Below are 23,061 nucleotides of genomic sequence, written 5' to 3' on the forward strand. Positions count from 1 at the left end.
AACCCTTGTTGCCCGCAGAGCACCACTCAAGTGACTTTTGAGGTCCCTGGTGAGCTCCGAGTGGAAGAGCACCCAAAATGCCCGGGGAGAGGCGGCACGTTCTTGATGAAACCAGTGCAGGCCTGGAGGTCCATGTCAGAATCACTGAGCTGCCGCTCCATGCCCTCCTCCTTGGACTCTTTTTTCCCCCAGCACAAACGTGGTGACTGAATTTCTGCTGCAGCTTCTTGGTGAGGACGATGCAGGGCTGCTGAAAGCTGTTGAACTGGGGAGAGAAGGGACAGCTCGTGAAGTTGATGTGATGCCCAGTGGGGTCACTGGGGCCAACTGGCATCTATTAATATCAATAGGGTCATCTGAACATCCAAGGGGATCACCAGAACCCCCAGTGGGATCAATGGCATCAACTCAGCCCTCAGTGTGGTCTGCATAATGCTCAGCAGAATCCATAAAGTTAACATGGGACCCAACTGACATAACATAATGCTCAGTGGGGTTCATAGAATCTACTGGAGATGCTTAAGGTTCAGTGTGATATCCAAAGGGATTGCTGAGGGCCAACAGAGTGCTCAGTGGGATCAGTAATGTCAACTGAATACCCTGTGGTGTCAACATAATGTCCAACAGGCCCAACCTAGTCAACTCAGCACCTACTGTGGGGTCATAGAACCACAGAATGGCCCAGGTTGGAAAGGACCTCAAGGATCACGAATCTCCAATCCCCCAGCACAGGCAGGGCCACCAAGCTCCACATTTAATACTAGACCAGGCTGCCCAGAGCTCCATCCAACCCGGCCTTGAACACCTCCAGGGATGGGGCTTCTAAAACCTCTCTGGGCAGCTCACTGCTCTCACAGTGAAGAACTCAAGGTCAACTCATAGCCCCCAGTGTCTCCCAGATTGCTCAGCCCATAGCAGCCTCTCAGGGTCTCACACTGAAGATCCCAAAGGAAAAATGCCCAGGACACCAATGAAGTATTGATGGGGCTGTTTGGTCTCCACTAAGACACTAATAAAACTGTAAGGCACCAGTGGCAGCCGTAAGGCACCAGTAGGACACAATTAATACCAGCAGGACAGCATTAAGTTACCAGGACAACAGTATGATAGCAGTAAGACTAGCAATACTAACATCAGTAAGACGCGTGTAAGGAACCAGTAAGGCACCACGGTGTTATCAAGACCAGTAACATGCCAGCTGGACACTAATTGGGCACGAGAGCTTGCAGTCCACCCTCACCTTTTTGTCCTTACTCAGTGAATCCAGGTCCAGAAAAAAAGCATGAACTCACCAGTGTATCCCAGCATATTCCAGTCCCCACCCAGTTCACCTATGGACCCTCCCAATTCCTCCCCAGCTTCCCCATATCCCCCCATATCTCCTCCCCCTATCCCCCTATAGGCACCCCCAGCGCTCACAGTTCCATCCCAGTCCCTCCCAGTTTCCCCATATCCGTTCCCAGTCCTGCCCAGTCCCTCCCATTCTCCCTATCGACCCTTCCCAGTCCCTCCCAGTTTCCCCATATCCCTACCCAGTTTCTCCCATTCCTTTCCAGTTCCCCTATAGGCAAATTCAATCCCCTTCCAGTGCTCCCCGTTCCCAACTCCCACCTGCCCAGGCTCTGTTGCTTCTGATGCTGGGGACTTCTTTTATCTCCCCCCCCCACTCCCCAGAAAGTAATACATCATCAAGGGGGTGTGGCCAGACAGGACCTGCCATTCACCTCCTTCCTCAGACCCCCTGCCCCATAGGCATCCATAGGGAGACCCCCAGCCCTATAGGACCACATAGGGACCTCCCTGCCCCCTAGCTACCCTCTGTCCTATAAAAACTTCATGGAACCCCCCTGGACCTCATAGGAGCCCCTGAACAGCCCCTTAGCTCCCCCTGACCACACAGGTCCCCACAGGATCCTGTTGGATCCTATAAGACCTCTCCAGCACCACCACACCCCCCTACTAAGCCCCACAGAGCCCTCTAAGACCTTACAGAGCCCATGGGATTCCTCGGGCTCCTCAAGTCCCATAGCACCCCATAGGAAACATGAGTTCCTATAGGACTCCACAGGACCATCCCCCCCCCGGGCCCATAGGACCCTACAAGACTATGGAATGCCAAAGAACCTTGTCTATAGTCCCCCAAGACCCATAGGACCCCATAAGGACAAGGGCAAAGCCCACAGACCACCTTGCCCCCGGCCTCTCCACCCCCTCCCTCCGGGCTATTATGGGATGGATGACAGCAGACAAGAGGATCGCAGATGGACAAAGGACAGGTGGAGGTGGGAAGGGCCGGGCTTTGTCCTTGTCCCCGTCCCCATCCCTGTCCCCATTCCCGCCCCCCACTCCCGGGGCTATTTTTAGGACTCCTCCCCCCAAGCCAAGCAGCTGCTGCCCTTATACGGCCACATGGGATACCCCTCGCATTCCCATCTCTGCTTGTTTTCCCCACATTTCCCGAGGTTTTCTTTCATTTCCCACTCATTTACTGGATTTTCCCTTATTTCCCTGGTTCTTCTCCAAATTTCCTTCCAATTTCACACATTTTCCCCCCTTTCCCTTATTTCTCCTTAATTTCCCCTATATATATATATATATACATATTTCTTTTCAACCAATTTACCCGTTTTTCAGTTATCTTCCCCAAAGCTTTCCCACCATTACCCTTATTTCCCCCACTTTTCCCAATTTCATCCTCTTTTGCTCTCATTTGCTCTTATTTCCCCATTTCCCCCCAAATTTCACCCACTTCCCCTCCAAATTTCCTTTTTTACTTAATTTTCCATTTCCCCCCAAATACTCTCCTAATTTACAATGAAAAACCCTATATTCTCCCAAATTTCCACTGATTACCTCGTTTCCCCTAATTTTCCCAAATTTTACTCATTTTACCCCAAATTTCATCATTTTTCCCTTATTTTCTCCCATTTTTCCCAAATTTCTCACTTTTCCCTGGTTATTATCTCTAAGTACCGCCTCATTTAATGAAAGTATACCATTACATGGGTACACTATGATGGATTAGGAAACATATTGTAAGAAACATCCTGTAAGGCTATTGATTGGATGAGACCGTCAGCGAAAGAAAAGCAGACCTCAAACATCAGAGCAGCCACGTCTGCACCGGGCTGCACTGCGCTGCTCCGGGTGGGCTGGGATGCAGCAGGGAGCAGCAATGACCTTCCGAGCTGCCATGAGAGGACAAGCATGGGGCCAAAAACAGCGAGCAGGTGTTGAGTGAGCGAGGGTGACAAGTCAGCTAATTAGTGATATGTATGATTGGATATACAGTACTATGTCAGCTAATTAGTGATATGTATGATTGGATATACAGTACTATGTCAGCTAATTAGTGATATGTATGATTGGATATACAGTACTATGTCAGCTAATTAGTGATATGTATGATTGGATATACAAAGTATGTCAGCTAATTAGTGATATGTATGCATGGATATACAGTACTATGTCAGCTAATTAGTGATATGTATGATTGGATATACAAAGTATGTCAGCTAATTAGTGATATGTATGCATGGATATACAATACTATGTAGGCTAATTAGTGATATGTATGATTGGATATACAAAACTGTGTCAGCTAATTAGTGATATGTCTGCATGGCTATAGAAAACCACGTCTGCCCAGTATCCGTGTGCTTACCTGAGCACGGGGCAGGTTCTGAGCTGGAAGTTCTCAGCCAGCGATGAACCGGGGAGCCCGATTCTAACTCCATTTTAAGCTGCCCGTTGCCACGGCAACGCTGCCAGAAAGCAGCGCCGTTAGCACGGCAACGCCGCCGGAAAGCGCCTCCATCTCCATGACAACGCGGCAGGCGGTGCCCTTCCTGATTGGCTGATCCGAGAGCCGCGGGGCATGCCGGGAAGCGCGACTCTTCCGCCGCCGCGCGGGGTCTGCCGGAGGGCGGAGCGGGTCCATGGCGGAACCGGCGGTGAGCGGGACGGGCGTGGGAGAGTGCGGGGATGTGGGGGTGTGGGAGTGCGGGGATGTGGGGATGTGGGAGCCGGACGTTGCCGAAAGGCTGTAAGTGCCGCGGGGCCTTGGGGCGGCTGCAGGATGGGCCGTGGGAGCTGCGAGGTGGCCGCAGGGGGATGCGGGGAGGCACGTGGGGGTGGCGGGACCTGCAGGAGTGGCGGCGGTGTGGGATGGGATGGGATGGGATGGGATGGGATGGATGGGATGGGATGGGGATGGATGGGGATGGGATGGATGGGATGGGATGGAGATGGGATGGGATGGATGCGGATGGGGTCCTGGAGGCCGTAGGGGAGCCGCAGGGTCCTGTAGGGGATCCCGGAGCAGTGCAGGTCCTGCCGGCAGCCCCGAGAGCTTTGGGGGGGCTCGACGGGTGCGCTGGGCGATCGGCTGGGTTGTGCTGCAGCGTCCCGGGAACCGTCGGTGTGCTTTGAGGGCCCGGCAGCGACTGAATGGAGCAGGACGCTGCGAGGCGCAGAGATATGGGGGTGCTGCGGCAGAGCTGTGGGCACTGCTGGGAGCTGTCGGCCTGGCTGTGGGAGTGCAGCGAGGCACGGAGAGGATGTGGGTTTCAGTAGGCAGTCCTGGGAGCTGCGGGGCGCTGTGGGGTGCTGCCGGTGCTCACGGGATGCCCGGGGGTTATGGAGTGCCTCAGAGGTGCCACCGGGCCGCGTCCAACCCCGCTTCCCCTGTGCAGCCTCCCGGGGGGCCGCAGCCCCGCGCCCGGCGCCTGGCGGCACTGCTGAACCGCAGCCTGCGGGTGCGCATGTCAGACGGGCGCACGCTGGTGGGAGCCTTCCTCTGCACTGACCGTGACGCGAACATCATCCTCGGCTCCGCACAGGAGTTCCTCAAGGCTGCAGGTACGGAGTACGAAATGGGGTCGCAGGGACAGGGGGGACTTGGTGGCTGATGGGGGCAGGGAGAGTGATGAAATGGGGGCAGTGATGGGGAGGGCGGTGGGGGCACCAGGGTGATGGGAACAGGAGCACGGGGAGCGGTGGGGATGGAGACGTGGCAGTGAGGCTGACGCGGGGCTGCCGTCCCCTGCAGATGCGTTCCCGGGCAGCGAGCCACGTGTGCTGGGCCTGGCCATGGTGCCTGGGCACCACATCGTGTCCATCGAGGTGGAGCGTGACGCCGCCGCTGCTCTGTGCTCCTGATGGTCCCCCCGTGGGATGGACCCCCAAGTGTTGTTCAGCTCTTGAGTGCCCTAAATCGTGATGGACTCCAGCCATGCAAAATGACCACCAGAACTGCAATCCCCTCAGACCCAGCAGAGCCCCCACAGTGGCTACTGTCATTCCAGATCCCTGCAAAACAGACGCAGATGCACTTTTCTCCGCCAAATACTCCATTTTCAACCTGAAACAGAGTTGTGCGGGTTAATTTAATCTCAGGTACAAAATGTTTCAGTGGGCGAGAGGGGCGGAGGGAACACACAGCAGTCCTGGTCCCTCCTAACTGTGATAAAACGCTGCGGCCAAGGGGGATCAGGAGGAACAGGAACAAGGGGGTTACACGGAGGGTCTGGGGCAGCCACAGGGTTCTACAGGGCAGCCACAGTGGTGGGGAGTGGTGGGAGGGGGCTGCTGATGGGGCTGCCCCCCAGGTTGCAGTGACAATGAGACACAGCCCCCCAACAAGTACATCCCAGGGACCTGCACTGGAAGTCGGGAATCCCAGAGCTGCCCTCACCTCACAATAAAGCATCCCCCCCCCCCAGCACTTCATATATAGGGTAAAAGAAGTGGCAAAAATGATCATTTACAAAATAAAGATCCCCAGAATGCCCCACCCAGGGATAGTTTTTGGTTGAAATCTGTGCAATGAGCGCCACCTCCAAACACAAAGCAATTCCTACCATAACGGAGACTGAGCACTTCAGAAGTTATGTAGGTACTTTGCATACAGCTGGGCACCAAACCAAAAGTGGAGCCTTGTGTGGATTTCACCAGCTGGGATTTGGAGACTCCAAGAGCCTGGACTGAGGCTGCTTATAGCTTATGGGAAACTGGGGACTGGCAGAAATTAAATGTTAAGGTAGAGGGTGTTTGGGAACATCGGGTAATATCAGTGGAGACTGAAGGCAAAGAATCTGAGGAGATAAAAAGGAGGAGAGCAAGAGCCCCTTTTCCATCTCCCAAAGCTGTGTCAGAGTATCTCCATCCCAACGGGAAGTGACCCGGGCCGCACCTTGGAACCCCTGTTGCCTGGGCACCCGGCATGCCAGCTCGGGGACCATGGAGTGGCGGTGGGTGCCCCTCCTGCTGCTCCTGATGCCCTGGCTTCCAGGGATGCACCCCTGCCTGCTCTGCTTTGGGCCCCCCGTTCAGTGGGCCCGGCTCTGCCGTGAGATCGCCAGGAGCTCTCAGGATTCCCAGCACCAGCACTGCCTGGAGGCCCTCGCGGAGGCTGCTGTGCCACTTGCCCCCGTCACTGTGGGTGGGTGGTGGGACCCCAGGGACCCCCACTCCAATGGGACCCTCTGCCCAAGGGCACCCATCCTGACTGGCACCCTAGGGACCACCATCTCAATGGGACACTCAGACAAGCATTCTGGGGGCCCTCAAGCATACCAGTCTCCCCAGTCCTGTGGTGGACACCCCCAGGTGCCCGTCAGCCCCATCACACTCTCCCAACTCTGATCTGGACCCCGGGGATCTCTGGGAACCCCATGGAGCGCTGGGGATCAACCAGCCCAAGGCAGGGACACGATGGGGACTTCCAGCAACTCCCAAAGCTACCCAAGACATTGGGGATCTTCAGGCATACCTGACCCTTCCCAGAACCCCTACGCCCTGACCAGCACTCCAGGAATCAGCCCCTTACCCTCCCCCAGCTCTTACTGGAACCCTCTAGCCCTGAGCCCCCAGTGCTGACCCTGTGGTGGTTGCAGTGACCTTGTTGTGGTCCCAGGGTCAGGGCAGAGCGAAGCACTGCGAAAGATCATCATGGATGCCTTGCATTTGCTGGAGAAGCAGAAGGACAAGAGTGAGCAAGGATGTGTGTGGGGATGAAATGTATAGGAGGTTAGGGGCACTTGGAGGACATGAATGGGGATCCATGGGAATATAGGATGTATGGAGTTCTGGGGTGGTGTAAGGGCATATTTGGGGAATCCTGAGGGTATATCAGTTTCAGGGTATTGAGAGTCTGGTGCCTCGGGTGGTGTTAGGGGCATATGAAACTCTGGGGTGGGTATATGGGGGTCCAGATGAGTTGCGCGGGGAATGTGTGGGATTGGTGGGGACAGGAGTCTTGACATTGGAAGATTTGGGGGTGGGGGCATTGTCTGACATGGACATACTGTGAGCCCCCAGAGCCTTTTGAGGTGTCTCTGAAGGAAGCCATCCAAATGATTTGGGCGAAGCTGAGCCAGTTGGAGCCAGGTATGGGGCCAGCAGGAACCCCCATCCCGGACTCTGGCCCATGTCAACCCTGGGACCCCACCCCCCCCAGCTTCCCCACCTGGGGCACACGGGCACCCCTCTGGACATTTACACCCCAGAGATCCCCACCCTGGGCATCCCTTTCCTGGAGACACTCCCAGGAAGTCCATACAGTGTAGGCAGGGGCTGAGCCCTTACAGCTCGTCACAGTGATGAGGATGCCTCGTGATCCCCAGTTTAACAACGCTTCCCCCAACCAGCTCCTGCCTGCATCCCCCCCTGCGGTGAGTGCCACTCCTGTTTTGCCACCCCCTCATCCCCATATTCCCCTCCTACCCTCGACGTTTCCATGCACCTCCCTCCCAGGGCACCAGCCAGCTGCCCGCGTCTTCCAGTGCTCAACGTGCCGCCTTGTGGACTGCCAGTTCCCTGTAGACTGCCCAGGTAGGGGGCGTGGGGGACCGGGATCCAGGCCGTGTGTCTGCCCGTGCCTACTGCAAACAGCAGCAGTCGCACAGGGGTGCAGCCGCTCCTGCAGGTGCATGAGCACAGGTGAGCTCAGCTGGCAGTGCTCCCAGTTCAGGACATGTGGGTCCACGAGGATGAAGCCATCACGCTGCACTGCGACGTGCCCTTTGCTGTCCCTTCCGAGCTGGAGGTTACGTGGATGTTTGCCAAGGATGTAAGCAGAACATGCGTGCAGTGTGTACAGATGTCAGGAGGAGCCTGGGCATGGGGGCATTGCTGCTTGTGTGCTTGGCACCAGTGCTGCCAGCTGCAGGGGACATTGCTTGTACGTGATATGAATGTGTGCTCTGTAAGCAGCAAGTGTGAGTGCACAGGGCACAAGTGAGCACCTACACAAAGCGTGCGCACAAGGTGAGTCACCGTGTGTGTGCAGCTTCTCATGCACTTCTGTGAAGGAAGTGAACCATGTACGTGTTGTGCAACCTCGTGCGGCACGTGAGGAGTGTGCGTGGGATGTGAGGTGCGATGCACATGCATGAGCGGAGGACACGAGGGGCACTGGGGACACGACAAGCACACGTGTGATGTGGGTGCCTTTGCATACACACACTGATGGGCCGGGTTCCCCGCACCCCAGATTCGCACGCAGGACCTGGCGCTGTTTGAGGAGCTGCAGAGGGGCATTGGGGAATCGCCCAGCCTGACCGTGCAGGACCCCACTCTGGGAACCATTGCCTGTCGCCTGGGGGCCGCCTCTGAGACGCTGGCCCGCAAGTACTTCTACCTCAATGGTGTGCATGGATTGGAAGCCACCAGGACAGCGTGGGGTGCAGCGGGACCCCGGGATCCCTGGGTTCACAGGGTGGGAGGAAATGGGCTGTGCGGGAGCCGGGTGCCTGCATGCCGGGGGCGCAGGTGAGAGGGGAGAGCAGAGTGGGTGCTCCCTGACCCTGGCTACTCCCAGGGCGATGGGGTGTGGGGGGGCTCCGGGGGCCACCAGGTCTGTGCTGGAGCGGGAACCGCAGGGGCTGCAGGGGCACACGGCTCCTGGCAGGAGTTCCCCATGTGCCTGGCTGGGTCTCTGCAGTGTCGGGGGGAAGCGTGGAGGCCGAGCAGGAGCTCCAGGCCCGGTTCAGAGCTGTGCTGCGCTGGACCCAGAGCAGGGCCCCCCTGCAGCTCACCTCATCCCTGCAGCTGGGGCTGGTCCTTGGCCTCGTGGGGCTCGTGCTGCTGCTGCTGCTGCTGCTGTGAGTGCCCCTGACCTGCTGCACTCACCATTCCCATGTTTGGGGTCCCTCACAGACCCGCATCAGGTTCCCAAATCCCCCTGAAGTCCCAGCGCCACAGGAATTCCTATGGACACGAGGGGACCAGACATCCCCCGCAGCACAGACTGCTGTGACTCTGCACCTGACAGAGCTCTTATTTTCTCCTGGGACTCCTTTTGCCCTCCAACCTGTACTGGGGCTCCTCACTCACACCCAGGACCCCCCACAGCACCCTGCTTCCCCCAGACTCCTGAACTGGCCCTGAGACTCTGTAACTTTCCCTCATATTCCCCAGAATAGCCATAGTCCCTTTAGGGCAGCGCTTACATGCAAGTGACTCAGTTGCCCCCACTACCTCAAGGCCCCATAAGTTTACCCTTAGACCCTTCGGTTGCTTCCAGGACCCACAGCTACCCCATGGCCCTCTTCCCTCTCCTCCAATGGATGGGGATATGAGGTCCCCTTCCCTCTCCTACTCTCTCTCCATCCTTCTTACCTCCTCATAGGGCTGCCTGGCGATACTGCCGAAAATCTCCAGCATCTCCCAGACCCCACTGACTCCTGGGCACCCCATGGACCTGGACACCAGGGCCCCAAAGGGAGTGTGGATTCATGTGGACTTACACCAGGATCTTTCTCCGGGGGCCAAAACATCAGCAGTTGCTCGTCGTGCATTGCCCATGGGCTGTAACGGGGACTCCTGGGCCCTTCTTCTGACTCTTTGCCTGTATGGAGTGGGGGAGAATTTGCCTTTGCTTGTGTTACAAATTATAATCATAATGTCTTACCTATTTCTGGGAGAGAGAAGGAGTGGGATAGGAGGAGATGTTTCAACCCCACAGGGGCAGGAGCTGCTATCTCATTTGATATATGTGCGGGCTCCTTGTCTTCATGATAACTTGTCCCCAATTCAGAGCCGCCCCAAGTACCCTTCTGGATGGGCACTCTGGGGCAGTACTGCTTCACAAGGAGCTCAGTTCAGTAGGAAATCCACAGTGAGAAGGATCCCTGCAGTATAAAGAGCAGGGAAAATGTGAGCTTGCTGGGAAAGACTTGAGCAAGGGAGATTCATCCTTGGTGGAAAGGATTGGGTCCGGGAACACTTGAGCAAGCTGGATGTGGACAAGTTCCTGGGCACTGAGGGATGCACCCACAGCTGCTGGGGGGGCGGCTGGTGTCACTGCATGGCCACTCCCCACCAGGTCTGACTGGCCGTGGCACCTGTGGGAAGCATCCAAAAACTAGAGGAAAGCAAACAGAAGGGGAAAAGGAGGAGGGAAACTACAGCCCCTCTCTGCCCCCAGCCCACGCTTTGCAACACCACAGTTCCCATCCATGTGTGCTTGCATCTCCTCTGCTGCCCTCCATGCACAACCCGGCCCCTGCCATTCCTCACACCCAAACCATACCTCTTCTGTCCCTCCAATCCCATCTGTTGCCTTCTAAGTGCTCTCAGATCCCCATGTCCCACCCCATCCACCTGTGGATTCGTCCAGTTCCTAGCACCTCGGACGCCCTCCATTCTCACCATGACTGCTCAAGGTCTCTCCAGTCCCCAGTGTTTGCTCTCCCCGCTGGATGAGGACTGGCATCCAAGTGTTTGTTCAAAAGCAGCACTCTTCAGAGCTCCCAGCTATGCCGTTCCCAGTGGGAATATCATCTAAGGAGCTGAGTACTCACAGCAGAGAGCATTCCAAGCACTCTTGCTGGCACAGGCGTTGTTTTCTTTGCAGCTGTGTGCCAGGCACCACAGTCACTTCTTCTCAGGCTGTTTTCTGAGGGCCAGAAGGGAACATGCTTTGATTCCACCCCTAGGAGAAAGGAGGCTGCGTGGGTCAGACGCGCTCACCCCACCCACTGCTGAGGGCCCTACAGCTCTCCCACTGCAGCCCCACAGCTCTGTGCATCAGAGGGAGCCCTGTGCCGCAGCCATGGGTAAGTGTGGGGCTGGGGAGGGCACCTTGTGGGGCACTGGGAGAGGCTCTGAGCACTGCCCTGATGGGGACTGCGGGCATCAGCACACGCAGAGAGATGCGCTTCCCTCCACCCCTCCGTGCCAGCCCTGTTGGTGACCACAGCCAGGTCCTGCTTTGGGGCCAGGAACGCTTTCCTGTGAGAACCTGGCTCGGTCGGCTGTTGGTGCTGTGTTGTACCTGACCCTGCCTTGTGCGTGGCTTTGGAGACAGAGAAAGGGCAAGCTGCTCACTCCTTGGGCAGAGGAGTGGAGGCTTTTGGCTCCCCATCTGGCACAGAGCATGGCGTATGTTGTGTGTTCCTGCATCTCATGTGTGAGCGCTGGAGCCAGGGGGTTTCCCACTTCGCATCTCAATGTTTTTACATCTTTTCCCTTTTCTAGTAACCCAGTGCCTTCCACTCCTTGCTTGTGTGCTGGTCTTGGCCACCCCAGTCCCCTCTGTGCCTGCACAGACCCTAAACGCCTTCAAGAAAACCTTCTCCAACACTTCAACAAACGCTCTGAAGAAAACCGGTGAGGAGCATTCCATGGGTATTGTGGTGCTCGCCCCAGCCCCAGTGCCATTCCTTGGTCTGGGCCAACCAAGGAGTGCTCTCAGCATCTCCTTGTGTCAGGTAAGATGTAACACCCACCTGTTTCCTGCCGCAGGTTGGCCCAAGGACTGCAGTGAGATCTCTGCAGGCAGCCCCAGTGGCGTCTACATCATCCAGCCCTCAGGGCTCCACCCCATTGCGGTGTACTGCGAAATGAACATGGCAGGTGGGGGCTGGACGGTCATCCAGAGGAACCAGAAGGACACAGCTGTCACCTGGGCCGAGTCCTGGAGCACCTACAAGTATGGCTTTGGGAACGTGCGCAGCGAATACTGGCTGGGCACCGAGTACATCTACCAGATCACCAAGCAGAAGGTCTACCAGGTCAGATTCGTCATCCAGGATGCCTCCAACAACATCAGGTTTGCAGAATACAACCTCTTTAGTCTGGACAATGAGTCCCAGGGCTACCGGCTGCGGCTGGGCTCCTACACTGGGACAGCGGGGGATGCCATGGACTCGGACAATCCCAGTAACGTGCACAACAACATGAAGTTCTCCACCAAAGATCGGGATCAGGACACTTCCAGGAAGAACTGTGCATCCCGCTATGGGGGCGGGTGGTGGTTTTCGTCGTGTTATTCCGTGCGGCTGAATTTCAAGGGTGGCATGACGTGGGGCAGCCTGTGCAAAGGGGACTGCAAATCCTCCCTCATCCTCATCAGACCAGCTCAGTACAGATAGCGTCCCTTCCTCACCAGACACAGCCAGACTGGGGCTCTGCTGCACTGCTCGTTGCTGGCTGGGGTTCTGGGCATGAATGGGGCTGTTCCTCTATACCAATAGCTGTTTTCCTTTATTCTTTTCCTGGAAATTAGTAACATTCACTGCTTTGTCTGTGGCCTGTCACCTGTGATGGGTTTTTGGGACTTTCATTAGAACAAGGCATTATAAATGTTTTGATTTTCCTGACCCAGCAAGGGCTCATTCTCTTCCTGCTCTGAGGTTATAGATGAAGGCCACAAGCTTCAGCAGAAAAATCTCATTCGTTGCCAGCTAACCCAACCTATGCTGCTCCGCACCCAGACAGAACATACATGAGCAGCCTGTGCTCATCCTGCAGAATAAAAGTGCTTTCAGAACCAGCACAGGTGTGAAAATGTCCTTCATCTGTTGCCAGCTATTAGCCAGGAGCAGACCTAAGGCTCCTGTTCCAGTAAGAAATCAGAGGGCTTTTATTTCTTTCTTTTTTTTTTCCTTTTTTTTTTTTTTCTTTTTTTAATGAAACAAACGGGGAATTACGGGGAATTAAAGACAAAACTCGCACTTAAAGAAGGGAGTTGGGTTTCAAAGTGCAGGTCCTTCAAAAAGAGAATGCAGTACCGTACAGCCTAAAGCGGGAGGTGGGAATGACGGCATGCTGCCCCCCCCCGCCCTTCCCCTTCCAGTCTCACCATTGCACCGTCAGCCGTTTTCCGGCAGGGGGTGACCACAATCCCGGCCGTTTCCAACCCAGCTGGTGGAGGAGCTGGGGCTGAACTCGGCAGCAGCCGGGCCAGCAGCAGACTAAGGGCAGAGCTGAACGCTGTCTGATTCAAGCGAGATTCCGGGAGGCATCAAGCTCAAAACTACAATCGCTATCCGATATGACTACGAGCCAGGATGAGCAGCCTGCACAGTAGCCATGGGAAAGATGTGCTGTGTGTGCTCTAGGGAGGTTTGGGGCCACATGGGTGGCTGTATCTCCTTATCTGGGAGGAGGTCTTTGATAGCTCACCATATAATGTGCCCATTCTCTATAAGGTCTGCCACCCTGGGGACTGGACAGAGTGGTCTTCCTCCATTTATTCACATTACTGATACAGCAAGGAGACAGGAGGCAGCGAAGTCTGGCTCTGTGGTTTATTGTAGCTGATTTTTCACAGTGTGGGTAGCAATTTCGGGACTGAGGAGAAAAGCAGGGAGGTGCTGATTGCATGGAGAAGGGCACTCGCAATTCTCCCATTCACCCAACCCAAAGCAGTGCCTGCGTCCTGGTGCCAGCCAACACAGCAGCACTGGGCAAAGCTGCCCATGTGCCCAGGGCTTCAGGAGACTGCTCCTGAGCCCCAGAGCCGCAGTGTTGGAGCTGGTGGCCGTGCAGGAGCTGCAGGTGGCACCGGGCACCCAGCGGGGCTGGCACAGGGCTGGAAGGCACAGGGATGGGGCACCGGGCTGCGGACAGTGGCACTCCCCCAACGTCTGACACAGTCAGCACACGTCAGTGGGTTTGACCAGGATGAGGGACGATGCGCAGTCGCCTTTATCACAGAATCCCGGCCAGAGGATGTACTTCTTGGCATTGAGCACGACGTTCTGGCACCTGTCGTACCACCACCCCCCGTAGCTGCTGGCGCAGTTCCCGCTGTACTGGTCCTGGTCCTTGTCTACCGTGCTGAACTTCATGTTGTCGTGGATGCCGCCCTTCTTGGGGTAGTAGCCGGTCAGATAGTCATCCCCTTCCCCAGAAAACCGGCCCAGCCTCAGCGGGTACCCGCTGCCCTCGCTCTCCACTCTGAAAATGTCGTACTCAGCGTAGTGAGTGACGTTGGCTTTGTCCCGCACGACGAAGCGGACCTTGTAGGTGCCCTGCTGTGTGAGCAGGTGCAGGTACTCAGTGCCCAGCCAGTAGTCACCCTGCACGTTCCCAAAGCCGTACTTGTAGGTGGTCCAGGACTGCTTCCATGCGAGCTCGGTGTCATGAGAGTTTCTCTGGACAACAGTCCAGCCCTTGCCTTCGGTGTCCATGTCACACCACACCACGCGGGGGGGGGACCGTGCCGGCTGGATGACATACACCCCACTGGGGCTGGTCTTGCGGAGGCGGCTGCAGTCTGCGGGGAACCCTGCAACAGGAACTGCAGCAAACAGAGCAGAGTGGGAGAGAGAAGGTCTGTATGAGTCTGTGCGGGCAACAAGGAGCTCCTAGAAGAGAGTAAGGACTTAGCACAAAAAGGGATGCTTTTATCTGTGGTCTTTTCTGCACTGGCAATGGTTCTTCTATGGGGAGAACAAAGGCCCCCGACAGTGGCCCTGCTGAGCACCCTGCTCATGACTCGCCCTTGTGTTTGGAACTGCTGACATATCTGGCCAAGATGGAGGGGAAAAAGGTCTCCCAGATGCCAGTCATGGCTTCCAGGCAAAGCTGGCCTGTGCACTGAGCCCTTGGTATTCTGAGATGCAGCTCCTGCAAAGATCAGAAGTGTGCAAAACACTCCACTGGGTGAGGATATGTAATGAAAATGTATGTTTACCCTTGGGGTCATAGCACTACAAAAGAAGGGCAGGCTCTACCTTGATCTGATAGGGATCTCCTCCCCTGGCTTGCTTCAGTTCATCTGTTAACAAGGCCTATCTGTCATCATTTACTTGTCAAACTAATCTGCCACCTAATTTGTTTTTCTTGTTTTGTGTCTGATGATGGACAATTTACTACGGATTCTCCAAATTCAGCCCATGAATTCTGCTTATTTTTGGCACATGAATCACATGGAATATTACCCTGCCTGTGTGGAGGGGGTGAAGACTCAACAAGAGCTACAGATAAATACGTAAATAAATAAGTACTGGGAGGACCTCTGATGGAACTGTTTAGGCAGAAGCCCCTCAATTTCAGCCTGGAGCTATCAAAGGACGCCTTGACATGGGTCAGGCTGCTTACTTCACAGGAGCTCGGGAGTATATTGAGGAGTTCTTGCTTTGTGCCTCAGCCAGCCTGCTTGCATGATAGCCTGTCTAGCATCTAGAATCTGAGATCAAAAGCTCTCCTGCCCTTGGTGCCGCTTCCCCCAGTCGGATCCATACTCACCGCTCCGTGAGCTGGCAGTGGGCATTCCTGGACCTGCACTCACACAGTGGAGAAGCATCACCACCACGGGCAGGACAAGGTTCACACGGAGCTGACGTGTCCCAGACTGCAGCCCTGGGGAGGGAAGGGTGCAGCATCATCAGGACCCCTCGGCAGCCCCCCCGCACCTCGGTGGCCTGGAAGCTCTGACCAGGGAATGCAGAGCTGCAGGACCAAGATGCAGTGGATGAGTCCCATGCTACAGACACCAGCTACTGGGTGGATAGGAGAAAATCTCTTGTGTGCGCATGGTGACATGAGCCCACACCTCTGGACTGTTGGTGGCCACCGATACAACCCCACTCTCTGCATCAGCTCAGTGCTGAGTGAGATGCCAGTCCCAGGTGTGGAAGGGCCCCTGTGCAACCGCAAGTGCTGCATGTGCTGATCAAGAGGGCATCAGGAGGGGAAAGTACCAAACTGAAATGCAGGGCTCCATACTAAAAGGACAGGGCTTAGGCAGCCTGCAAAAAGTATAAGGTGCCACCATGGACGTATGTCACCTACTGCTTTGGACTGCATCCCTTCTAAGATCATGGTGCCACCCAGGCCAGGTCATGGCAGCTGTCCTGCTGCTCTCCTTGTGCCTTTGTATACTCACCCCATGCAGGTCTGGTTTGAACCCAGCAGCACACCTGAATGCAGCCTAGCTCTGGGAAGATAACTCACCCATCGCAACAGCACAGCTGAGCAGAGAGCAGGAACCCAGTGGAGCACCCTCCCATGCCAGGTTGTGCATGGTGACTTTATAGGCACCGTGCTCTCCCACTTGTGCTCACACGTGTTGTTTGTAGAGGCACTAGGGGATGCTTGCAGACTGTGACTTAAGAAGCTTTCAAATCCTTTTACAGCACAATAAGGCCCACGGGGGAAGGGAGTCATGCCCTTCTAGCCAGAGAATTACAAAATACTCCCTTCCATGTGGAGAGATTTCATTTATTGACTCTTACCATTACACAAACACTACATGTGAATTGCCCACTTGGAGTAATTTCTGGAGAGCCATGATCAAACTGAAGCGAACAGACCTAGCTTTTTCTAAGGATATAAACGAACTGGTGAGGGAGGTGAAGTTAGGTTTCCTATTTGCCTAGTTCCAAAGGTGACGTTGGAAAGATGAGTGCAGATCCTCAAGAGGCTATCCTGCCTACTTTCCACCCCCAGGCTTCAAGACTGATTGGTGAACTCATTGAGCTGGAGCTGGCGTTGGCACGTGCAACGTCTTCTGGCACTGCAGTCTGCACGATTTGAGCAGCAGGCAGGGGCTGCAGGTGACAAGCAGGTGCCTGCAGGTTCACATCCCATTCTCCTTCCTAAGCCTTGTCCTTGGCCTGGCAAGGTCCTGCAGAGCCAGAAATGCAAGCCAGGAGTGTGGCAAAATGCTCCCAGGACGGGGGTCCATGGGGGCTGCTTTGGGGCCAGAGGGCATAGGCTTTGTCATGCTAACTTAACCAGGTAAAGAAGTAGCCCTTCTACTTTCTTGTTCTGGATGCCAAGTATTGGTTTCAGCATCATACAGAACAGACATATCTTCTTTGTGGCATGGCTTTGAACCTGATGTGCACATCAACCAGCACTAACATAAGGCTCCCACCAAACTCTGTCCTGCAGGAACTTGTGCTAAGTTGTGCAATGTGTGGAGCCCGTGGTACTATGCAGGACTTCGGGCAGGAGAAGGAAGGCTGGAGCTATTTCCTGGGGAGCAGCAAAGCCTGAAGCTGAGGCTAGCCAGGAGCTGAAGCATGAAAGCAGTGCCCTCACCAATGTGGTTCTCTCCTGCAAGGAGCTGAACACAGCAGGCAGCTGAGTGTTGGCAACAGCCCCAGGCAAGGCAAGCCTGGCTAACCATGACCAGGATCCTGGGCAGAATGACATGAGTCAAGAGACAGGGATGGAGATGTAACAATGTGGTTTTAAGTCGTGCATCCAGCAGAAAAGCACAGTATAGTTCTAAGATCCGTCCAGAAAGCAAGGGTAGAGGATGGGACCAGAGCCTAGGGCTGGAAGCATAGGGCTGAGCTGAAATGGGCCTTAGAGACCCACTGCTCCTAGAAGACAGATAGTATGAGTCTTCCTTCCTCTGAACAACACCAGCTGGGCTTTACTTCACCTACAAGACAGATACTTCAGAAAAAAAGGTGATCCTTCCCATTTAGCCATGATACAGGAAAAGTAGGGATAAGGCAGAGCCACAGTGTCACAGTGTCATATATTCATTTAGAGTGGAAGTGACAGTCTGACCCCTCTGCTCAATGCAGATCTACAGTGTGATGTCCTCATCCAGTCAAGATGTGAAAACCTTCAAGGAGGGAAAACTCACAGACTCTCTGAACACCTGTTCTACTATGTGACCAACTGCATGCTATAGATAGTCCCCATGTTCTAGCTTAGATCCATTACTTCTCATCCCGGGACCCCTGAGAACAACTTAGCTCCACATTCTCTGCACCCACCAGACTGTGCAGGCCACAAAGGCTGCCCCTTTGCCTGCTCTTCTCTCTGTGGTACCAATCCACAGAAAAAGGACTGACTAGAAGTTTCTTGAAGAAATCCATGTTGTAAATGCTCCTATTTACATAGAGAGGCTTGGACTGAGATTATTCCATGTTCATTTTGCCCCAGTTCCCAAAGCTGCAGGGGCAGTGTGTCCAGCAGAGTACCACACATTGCACACGGGCAGCGCTGGGCTGCTGGAGTGGGACTCTTTGAAATGTGGTGCTTAGATGAAAAAGGCACCACTTGTCAGGAAAACTACAGTGCCTCATTCCTGAGGGCCAAGATGGGCCCCCCATGGCTGCTGGGCTCAACACCTGCTCTGGAGAGAGCAATTGATGCCCTGACATCTGATTTCCATCCAGGAGGGGAATGCCATCAGGGTGTTTACTTACATGCAGAAATGCTGTGAGGTGCTCAGAGGACATGGTTCCCTGGGGAAACCCTGCGAGCAGAGGGGGGAGGTAGGGGATGGGGGGCAGCCAGGCTGCCTACGTCAGAGCTGTTCCAAGGCACTGTCTCATTGGCAACTTGCTATTTGCTTTGCTTCTGAAGAAAGCTCTTTACCTCGGTGAGATGCAGCCTTCTTTGCCCAAGGACCTGTCACTTCACTATGAAAGCAAACAAGGCACAAAGCACTAGCGCTGTTGCCGAACAGGGGACAAGTGCTGCAGTTTGGGTCTCGTGTTCCCACCCCCTCACCCACAGAGCCCTATAACTTTCAGGCTGCACACCCCTCCCACAGGCCAAATCCGCCCGGCTTCAGCCCCGCAGGGTCCCCTTGGAGGCAGTATGGGTGAGTGCGGGCTGGGCAGGGAGGGGTCCCCGGGCACAGGTCTGCACAGGGCTCCCTGCTCCCTCAGCTGCCCCAGCACAATGCCTGCTGTGCCCCTGCTCCCCTGGGTGGGAGCTGGAGCAGGAGCTGCATGCTTTGCTTGGTGCACGCTTTGTGCAGGCAGAGCACTAGGTGGCCCAATGTACAAGCCAACAATTGGCCAAATGCTCCTCGTAATAGTCTGTTCTGCAGAGAAAATACCTTAGTGAAGGTCATGAACTTTTGTTCTTTTAGATCTTCTTGTCTAAGGAGCACTATTGAAGAGGCATTATGATGTGGGGTTTTGCTGTTTGAATGCACACAGCACACCCAGCAGTGGCTGTTTTATCTCCTGCATCTCCATCCTGCTGGAATTCCATGGCTGTTCATGGGGCAGCAGGAGGAGCATTACTTCTCCAGTGGCCCTAAGGCAAGATGTCTTTAAACATGTCCCTAAACACAAGTCACCAAATGCTCTGCAGCAGCTGAGAAGTGAATTGTTTGGAGAGTGGTTAGAAGAGCTGCAGAACGCAGTACAGAGGCTGGGACAGTCTGGCGCTCCCAGGAAGGGATGCTCACCTCTAGGATGGAGCTCTGCCTTGAACATCTTCCTTCTCACCACCTCAAGGAACAGTGCTGAACTCAGCAGCCTGGGGCAGAACAGGGGAGCTGTGACTCAGCTAAAGGAAGGGATCACATTCGTCATCTGTCAGGGGTGATAGGAGCAGAGAGAAAAGAAGATTCCCCCCTCCCTGCTCACTGTCCAGCCCCAGGATTTGGTTTTCACAGGGATTTCTGATGACTTTTGTTTTTGGATGAGATTTTCACACTTTTTCTGTCTCAAAAAGAAAAATCACTAGTACCAGCTGCCCCTGCCAATGACTCTATGAGTATCTGGTGTTTGTCAATGAATATCTGGTATCTGGGTGAAACAGGACTTTCAGCTCCAACCGGAAGCTTCACAAAGAAAGAATTTAATTTTCCTGTTTTACACTGCTAAGAGTCAAGTAGAATTAACTGAAGTTATATGCTGTTTCTTCTTTGCCTCCCTGCCCCCAATTTCTTCCCATTTCAGCTACCCGGTACCTTTGTCTCCTGATTCTCACCTCCCTGCTGGCCCTGGCAGCACCTCTTGTCTTTGACATAAAAAACTTGCATCTCTTAAATGGAACAATGGATGAGATTATGAATATTCACCCTGAGCCCGTCCAACCTGGTAAGTATTCCTGTGTAATAGGGAGAAGCAGGCAAGGTCATGTTTGATCAGATGCTATGCAGCTCTATGCCCCAGCCCAGCCCAACTCCAGCCCTGTGTCATGGAGGATGGACTCAACATTGCTCTATGTGTGTGGACAATGCCAATATAATTTGTGCTGTGTTGCTGGGACAATAATTATCCCAGAGTCCTCTTATAGTAGCCCGACTCATCCTTTACATGGCATCAAGTTCTTCAGCCCCTCTTTGAGCCCACTAGTCTGAACCCCAGAGCGCCTGGATTTACAGAAGGGACAGATTCATCTGTGGACATACACAACATGCTCTTGTGAGAGAACTGCATTCGTTCACTCCAAACCGTTTTTTCTTACAGCATTCAAATTTCCCTCTGAGCTCCTCTTTCTGTTCCAGGCACCAGAGCCAGTTTTCCTGTAGCCACTCTAACATTTATTTCCCCTCTCATCCTATTTCTGCTTCTGTCCCTTCCTGACCCCTCCTGTAACTTAGCAACTACCTTCCTGGTATTGCTGTCACCTTTTGGGGTCCCTCTCACACACAGGGTGCTCAAACCTTTCTCATCAAGGAAGCACCTGCCCCATGGGGATTCCCCATGTGCTAGTGGCCCCAATACCTGCAGGAACATCCCTCTGGAGTGAGGAGTAGCCACAACAACAGGATCACAATCTGGAGAGGGTCATTTTCTCCTAGCAGGCATCTGACATCCGTTCTCTCTACACTCACTCCTGTCTCCTCTGCTCTGGTCTATTCAGATGAGGGGGACCCCCACGTTCGACAGGTGAGAGATGTTGCCCCACGCCCACCAGCAGCTCATGGTAAGTCTGCACAAGAAGTACATCTGCTCACAAGGTTTCACCTTCACTAATTGCCCAGAGGCTAATGGAGAGTTCTTGGCCCTTCGTATGCACTTGTTCCTCACAGGAACAACAGAGTTGCCACAACTTGTTATACTGGATAGACCCTGGTACCAGCCACGTTCTGCACTTAATATGTGCTGAAAGAATTTTCTATCTGAAGATCCAAACTGGAAATTAATGATTTATTATCTGCCTTTGGGTTGTGACGGCTGATTATTACCTGATTTTGTCTGTGCAGTTCTCCAGAATGGAACCCCTGTTTACTGCACAAGGGGGTTCCATTCTGGAGAACTGAAAGTCTGCGATCAAATGAAACAAGTCAGGAAATCCCTAAAGAGTCACTTGGGTAAGCCCAGTGGGTTTGTCCTAATCACAGAATCATAGAATCACTCAGGTAGGAAAAGACCTTCAAGATCATAAAATCCAACCGCAACCCAACCATACTACCCAACTCTAACAACCCTCTGCTAAATCATGTCCCTGAGCAGCACATCCAAATGGTTTTTAAACTCATCCAGGGATGGTGACTCAACCACCTCCCTGGGGAGCCCATTCCAGTGCTTAGCAACCCTTTCTGTAAAGAAGTTTTTCCTGATATCCATTATGAGCAATACAGATCTCCTGACCACACCCTCTCCAGGGTTTGTACAAGGACCAAATCTCTAAACCTTTCATGCAAGTGGCTTCAGAGTCCAGACTGGCATTTCCCTGTGTGGTGATACATCACCAACAGGCAACATGGGATTCACTGCAGCGACTCCAACCTGGACAAGGTTGCATTGCATCCTGTTAGAAGGCAGTGAGGACCTGTGAGTCCACATGAGGTTGATTCCTGTCTTGGAAACACGTGAAGTCCAACTGTCTTTGATCATTTCAAGACTTTAATTTAATCCTGTGGGCATATGGCAGGAATACATCCCAGGAATGTGTGTGCAATAGGACAGGTGTAAAAGTAATCCCATGTGCTCGGTGTCTCCTTGTGTCAGGTAAGATGTAACAACCACATTTCCTGCTGCAGGTTGGCCCAAGGACTGCAGTGAGATCCCTCCTGGCAGCCACAGCGGGGTCTACATCATCCAGCCGAAGGGCCTCCACCAGCTCGTGGTGTACTGTGAGATGAACACCACCAGCGGGGGCTGGACGGTCATCCAGAGGAACCAGAAGGACACAGCTGTCACCTGGGCTGAGTCCTGGAGCACCTACAAGTACGGCTTTGGGAACGTGCGCAGCGAATACTGGCTGGGCACCGAGTACATCTACCAGATTGCCAAGCAGAAGGTCTACCAGGTCAGATTCATCATCTCGGACAACGCAAACAATATCAAGTTTGCAGACTACAACCTCTTCAGCGTGGAGGATGAGGCCCACGGGTATCGGCTGCGGCTGGGCTCCTACACTGGGACAGCGGGGGATGCCATGACTTCGGACAATCCCAGCACTATGCATGACAACATGAAGTTCTCCACCAAAGATCGGGATCAGGACAACTACAGCAGGAACTGCGCCTACAGCTATGAGGGTGGGTGGTGGTTTTCGTCGTGTTATTCCGTGCGGCTGAATTTCAAGGGTGGCATGACGTGGGGCAACCTGTGCAAAGGGGACTGCAAATCCTCCCTCATCCTCATCAAGCCAGCTCTGTACTGTTAGCAGCTCTTTTCCCTCCCATCTGCACTCGATTCTCTGCAAGGCTGGGGCATTTCTGGGGCAGAGAGGGAGCCTAAGGGTGCTGGGGGTTGCTGAAATATCATCTGCTCTTCCCCTCTCTTCCCCTTCTTTGCCCGTTTCTCCTCGTGCTTGTCAATGATTAATTTTTGTTTTGTTCATAATCACTAAAAAAAGGGGAAAAAAAAAATTGCAAAATGTGTGAGTTGTGTGTGCACCTCCCATGGGGGAGGAAAACACAGAGCCCTGGAGTAACATTTCACCAGGGGTTGATAGTTGTCTCCAGAACTCACAGCAAGCAGGAGGGCCGTGTGTCACAAATGTCCGTGTATCCGCACCTCCCCATGGTGTCTGTTAGAGCAGCCAAATAAATGTGCTTCCTTCAGCTCACTGTGTGTCACTGAAGGTCTGTTCTGCACATCCCACTGCAGCCAGTGAGATCCCACAGTCGGTGCTTGGTTGGAGCAATGGGGCTCAGTGAGG

At 54.1% G+C, this 23,061-nt stretch overlaps 5 protein-coding genes across 5 annotated transcripts; 4 read left to right on the forward strand and 1 right to left on the reverse strand.

The window, feature by feature from the left end:
• Positions 1 to 3,841: 3,841 nt before the first annotated feature.
• Positions 3,842 to 5,794, forward strand: LOC140260876 (N-alpha-acetyltransferase 38, NatC auxiliary subunit-like). The gene is made up of 3 exons (XM_072353639.1): positions 3,842 to 3,953; positions 4,695 to 4,860; positions 5,051 to 5,794. The coding sequence occupies exons 1-3, from the start codon at positions 3,939 to 3,941 to the stop codon at positions 5,158 to 5,160; spliced, it is 291 nt and encodes a 96-aa protein (XP_072209740.1). The 5' UTR covers positions 3,842 to 3,938; the 3' UTR covers positions 5,161 to 5,794.
• Positions 5,795 to 7,597: 1,803 nt separating this feature from the next.
• On the forward strand, positions 7,598 to 8,776 carry SPACA6 (sperm acrosome associated 6). The gene is made up of 3 exons (XM_072353638.1): positions 7,598 to 7,833; positions 7,968 to 8,071; positions 8,495 to 8,776. The coding sequence occupies exons 1-3, from the start codon at positions 7,602 to 7,604 to the stop codon at positions 8,774 to 8,776; spliced, it is 618 nt and encodes a 205-aa protein (XP_072209739.1). The 5' UTR covers positions 7,598 to 7,601.
• A 2,171-nt stretch (positions 8,777 to 10,947) lies between these two features.
• On the forward strand, positions 10,948 to 12,777 carry LOC140260874 (fibrinogen-like protein 1-like protein). Its single transcript, XM_072353637.1, has 3 exons — positions 10,948 to 11,060; positions 11,482 to 11,613; positions 11,749 to 12,777. Exons 1-3 carry the CDS (start codon positions 11,057 to 11,059, stop codon positions 12,375 to 12,377), a joined length of 765 nt encoding a protein of 254 aa, XP_072209738.1. The 5' UTR covers positions 10,948 to 11,056; the 3' UTR covers positions 12,378 to 12,777.
• Positions 12,778 to 13,773: 996 nt separating this feature from the next.
• LOC140260984 (fibrinogen-like protein 1-like protein) lies at positions 13,774 to 16,192 on the reverse strand. Its single transcript, XM_072353905.1, has 3 exons — positions 16,189 to 16,192; positions 15,481 to 15,594; positions 13,774 to 14,530 (listed from the first exon to the last, which is right to left on the reverse strand). Exons 1-3 carry the CDS (start codon positions 16,190 to 16,192, stop codon positions 13,884 to 13,886), a joined length of 765 nt encoding a protein of 254 aa, XP_072210006.1. The 3' UTR covers positions 13,774 to 13,883.
• Positions 16,193 to 18,804: 2,612 nt separating this feature from the next.
• Positions 18,805 to 22,563, forward strand: LOC140260985 (fibrinogen-like protein 1-like protein). The gene is made up of 5 exons (XM_072353906.1): positions 18,805 to 18,808; positions 19,902 to 20,042; positions 20,812 to 20,874; positions 21,018 to 21,023; positions 21,935 to 22,563. The coding sequence occupies exons 1-5, from the start codon at positions 18,805 to 18,807 to the stop codon at positions 22,561 to 22,563; spliced, it is 843 nt and encodes a 280-aa protein (XP_072210007.1).
• The last annotated feature ends 498 nt before the right edge of the window (positions 22,564 to 23,061 follow it).

This window comes from Excalfactoria chinensis, chromosome 19 (assembly GCF_039878825.1).
Source record: "Excalfactoria chinensis isolate bCotChi1 chromosome 19, bCotChi1.hap2, whole genome shotgun sequence".
Lineage (NCBI taxonomy): Eukaryota > Metazoa > Chordata > Aves > Galliformes > Phasianidae > Excalfactoria > Excalfactoria chinensis.

Coding starts and splice junctions, on each gene's coding strand:
- LOC140260985 (XM_072353906.1), top strand. Junction 20,043..20,811: donor CCCTGAGCCCGTCCAACCTG/GTAAGTATTCCT, acceptor TGGTCTATTCAG/ATGAGGGGGACCCCCACGTT.
- SPACA6 (XM_072353638.1), top strand. CDS start 7,602: ATGAGGATGCCTCGTGATCCCCAGTTTAACAACGCTTCCCCCAACCAG. Junction 7,834..7,967: donor GTTCCCTGTAGACTGCCCAG/GTAGGGGGCGTG, acceptor CAGTGCTCCCAG/TTCAGGACATGTGGGTCCAC. Junction 8,072..8,494: donor CGTGGATGTTTGCCAAGGAT/GTAAGCAGAACA, acceptor CCCGCACCCCAG/ATTCGCACGCAGGACCTGGC.
- LOC140260874 (XM_072353637.1), top strand. Junction 11,614..11,748: donor AAACGCTCTGAAGAAAACCG/GTGAGGAGCATT, acceptor TTCCTGCCGCAG/GTTGGCCCAAGGACTGCAGT.
- LOC140260876 (XM_072353639.1), top strand. Junction 4,861..5,050: donor GGAGTTCCTCAAGGCTGCAG/GTACGGAGTACG, acceptor CGTCCCCTGCAG/ATGCGTTCCCGGGCAGCGAG.
- LOC140260984 (XM_072353905.1), bottom strand. Junction 14,531..15,480: donor CACTGCCAGCTCACGGAGCG/GTGAGTATGGAT, acceptor TGTTTGCTGCAG/TTCCTGTTGCAGGGTTCCCC.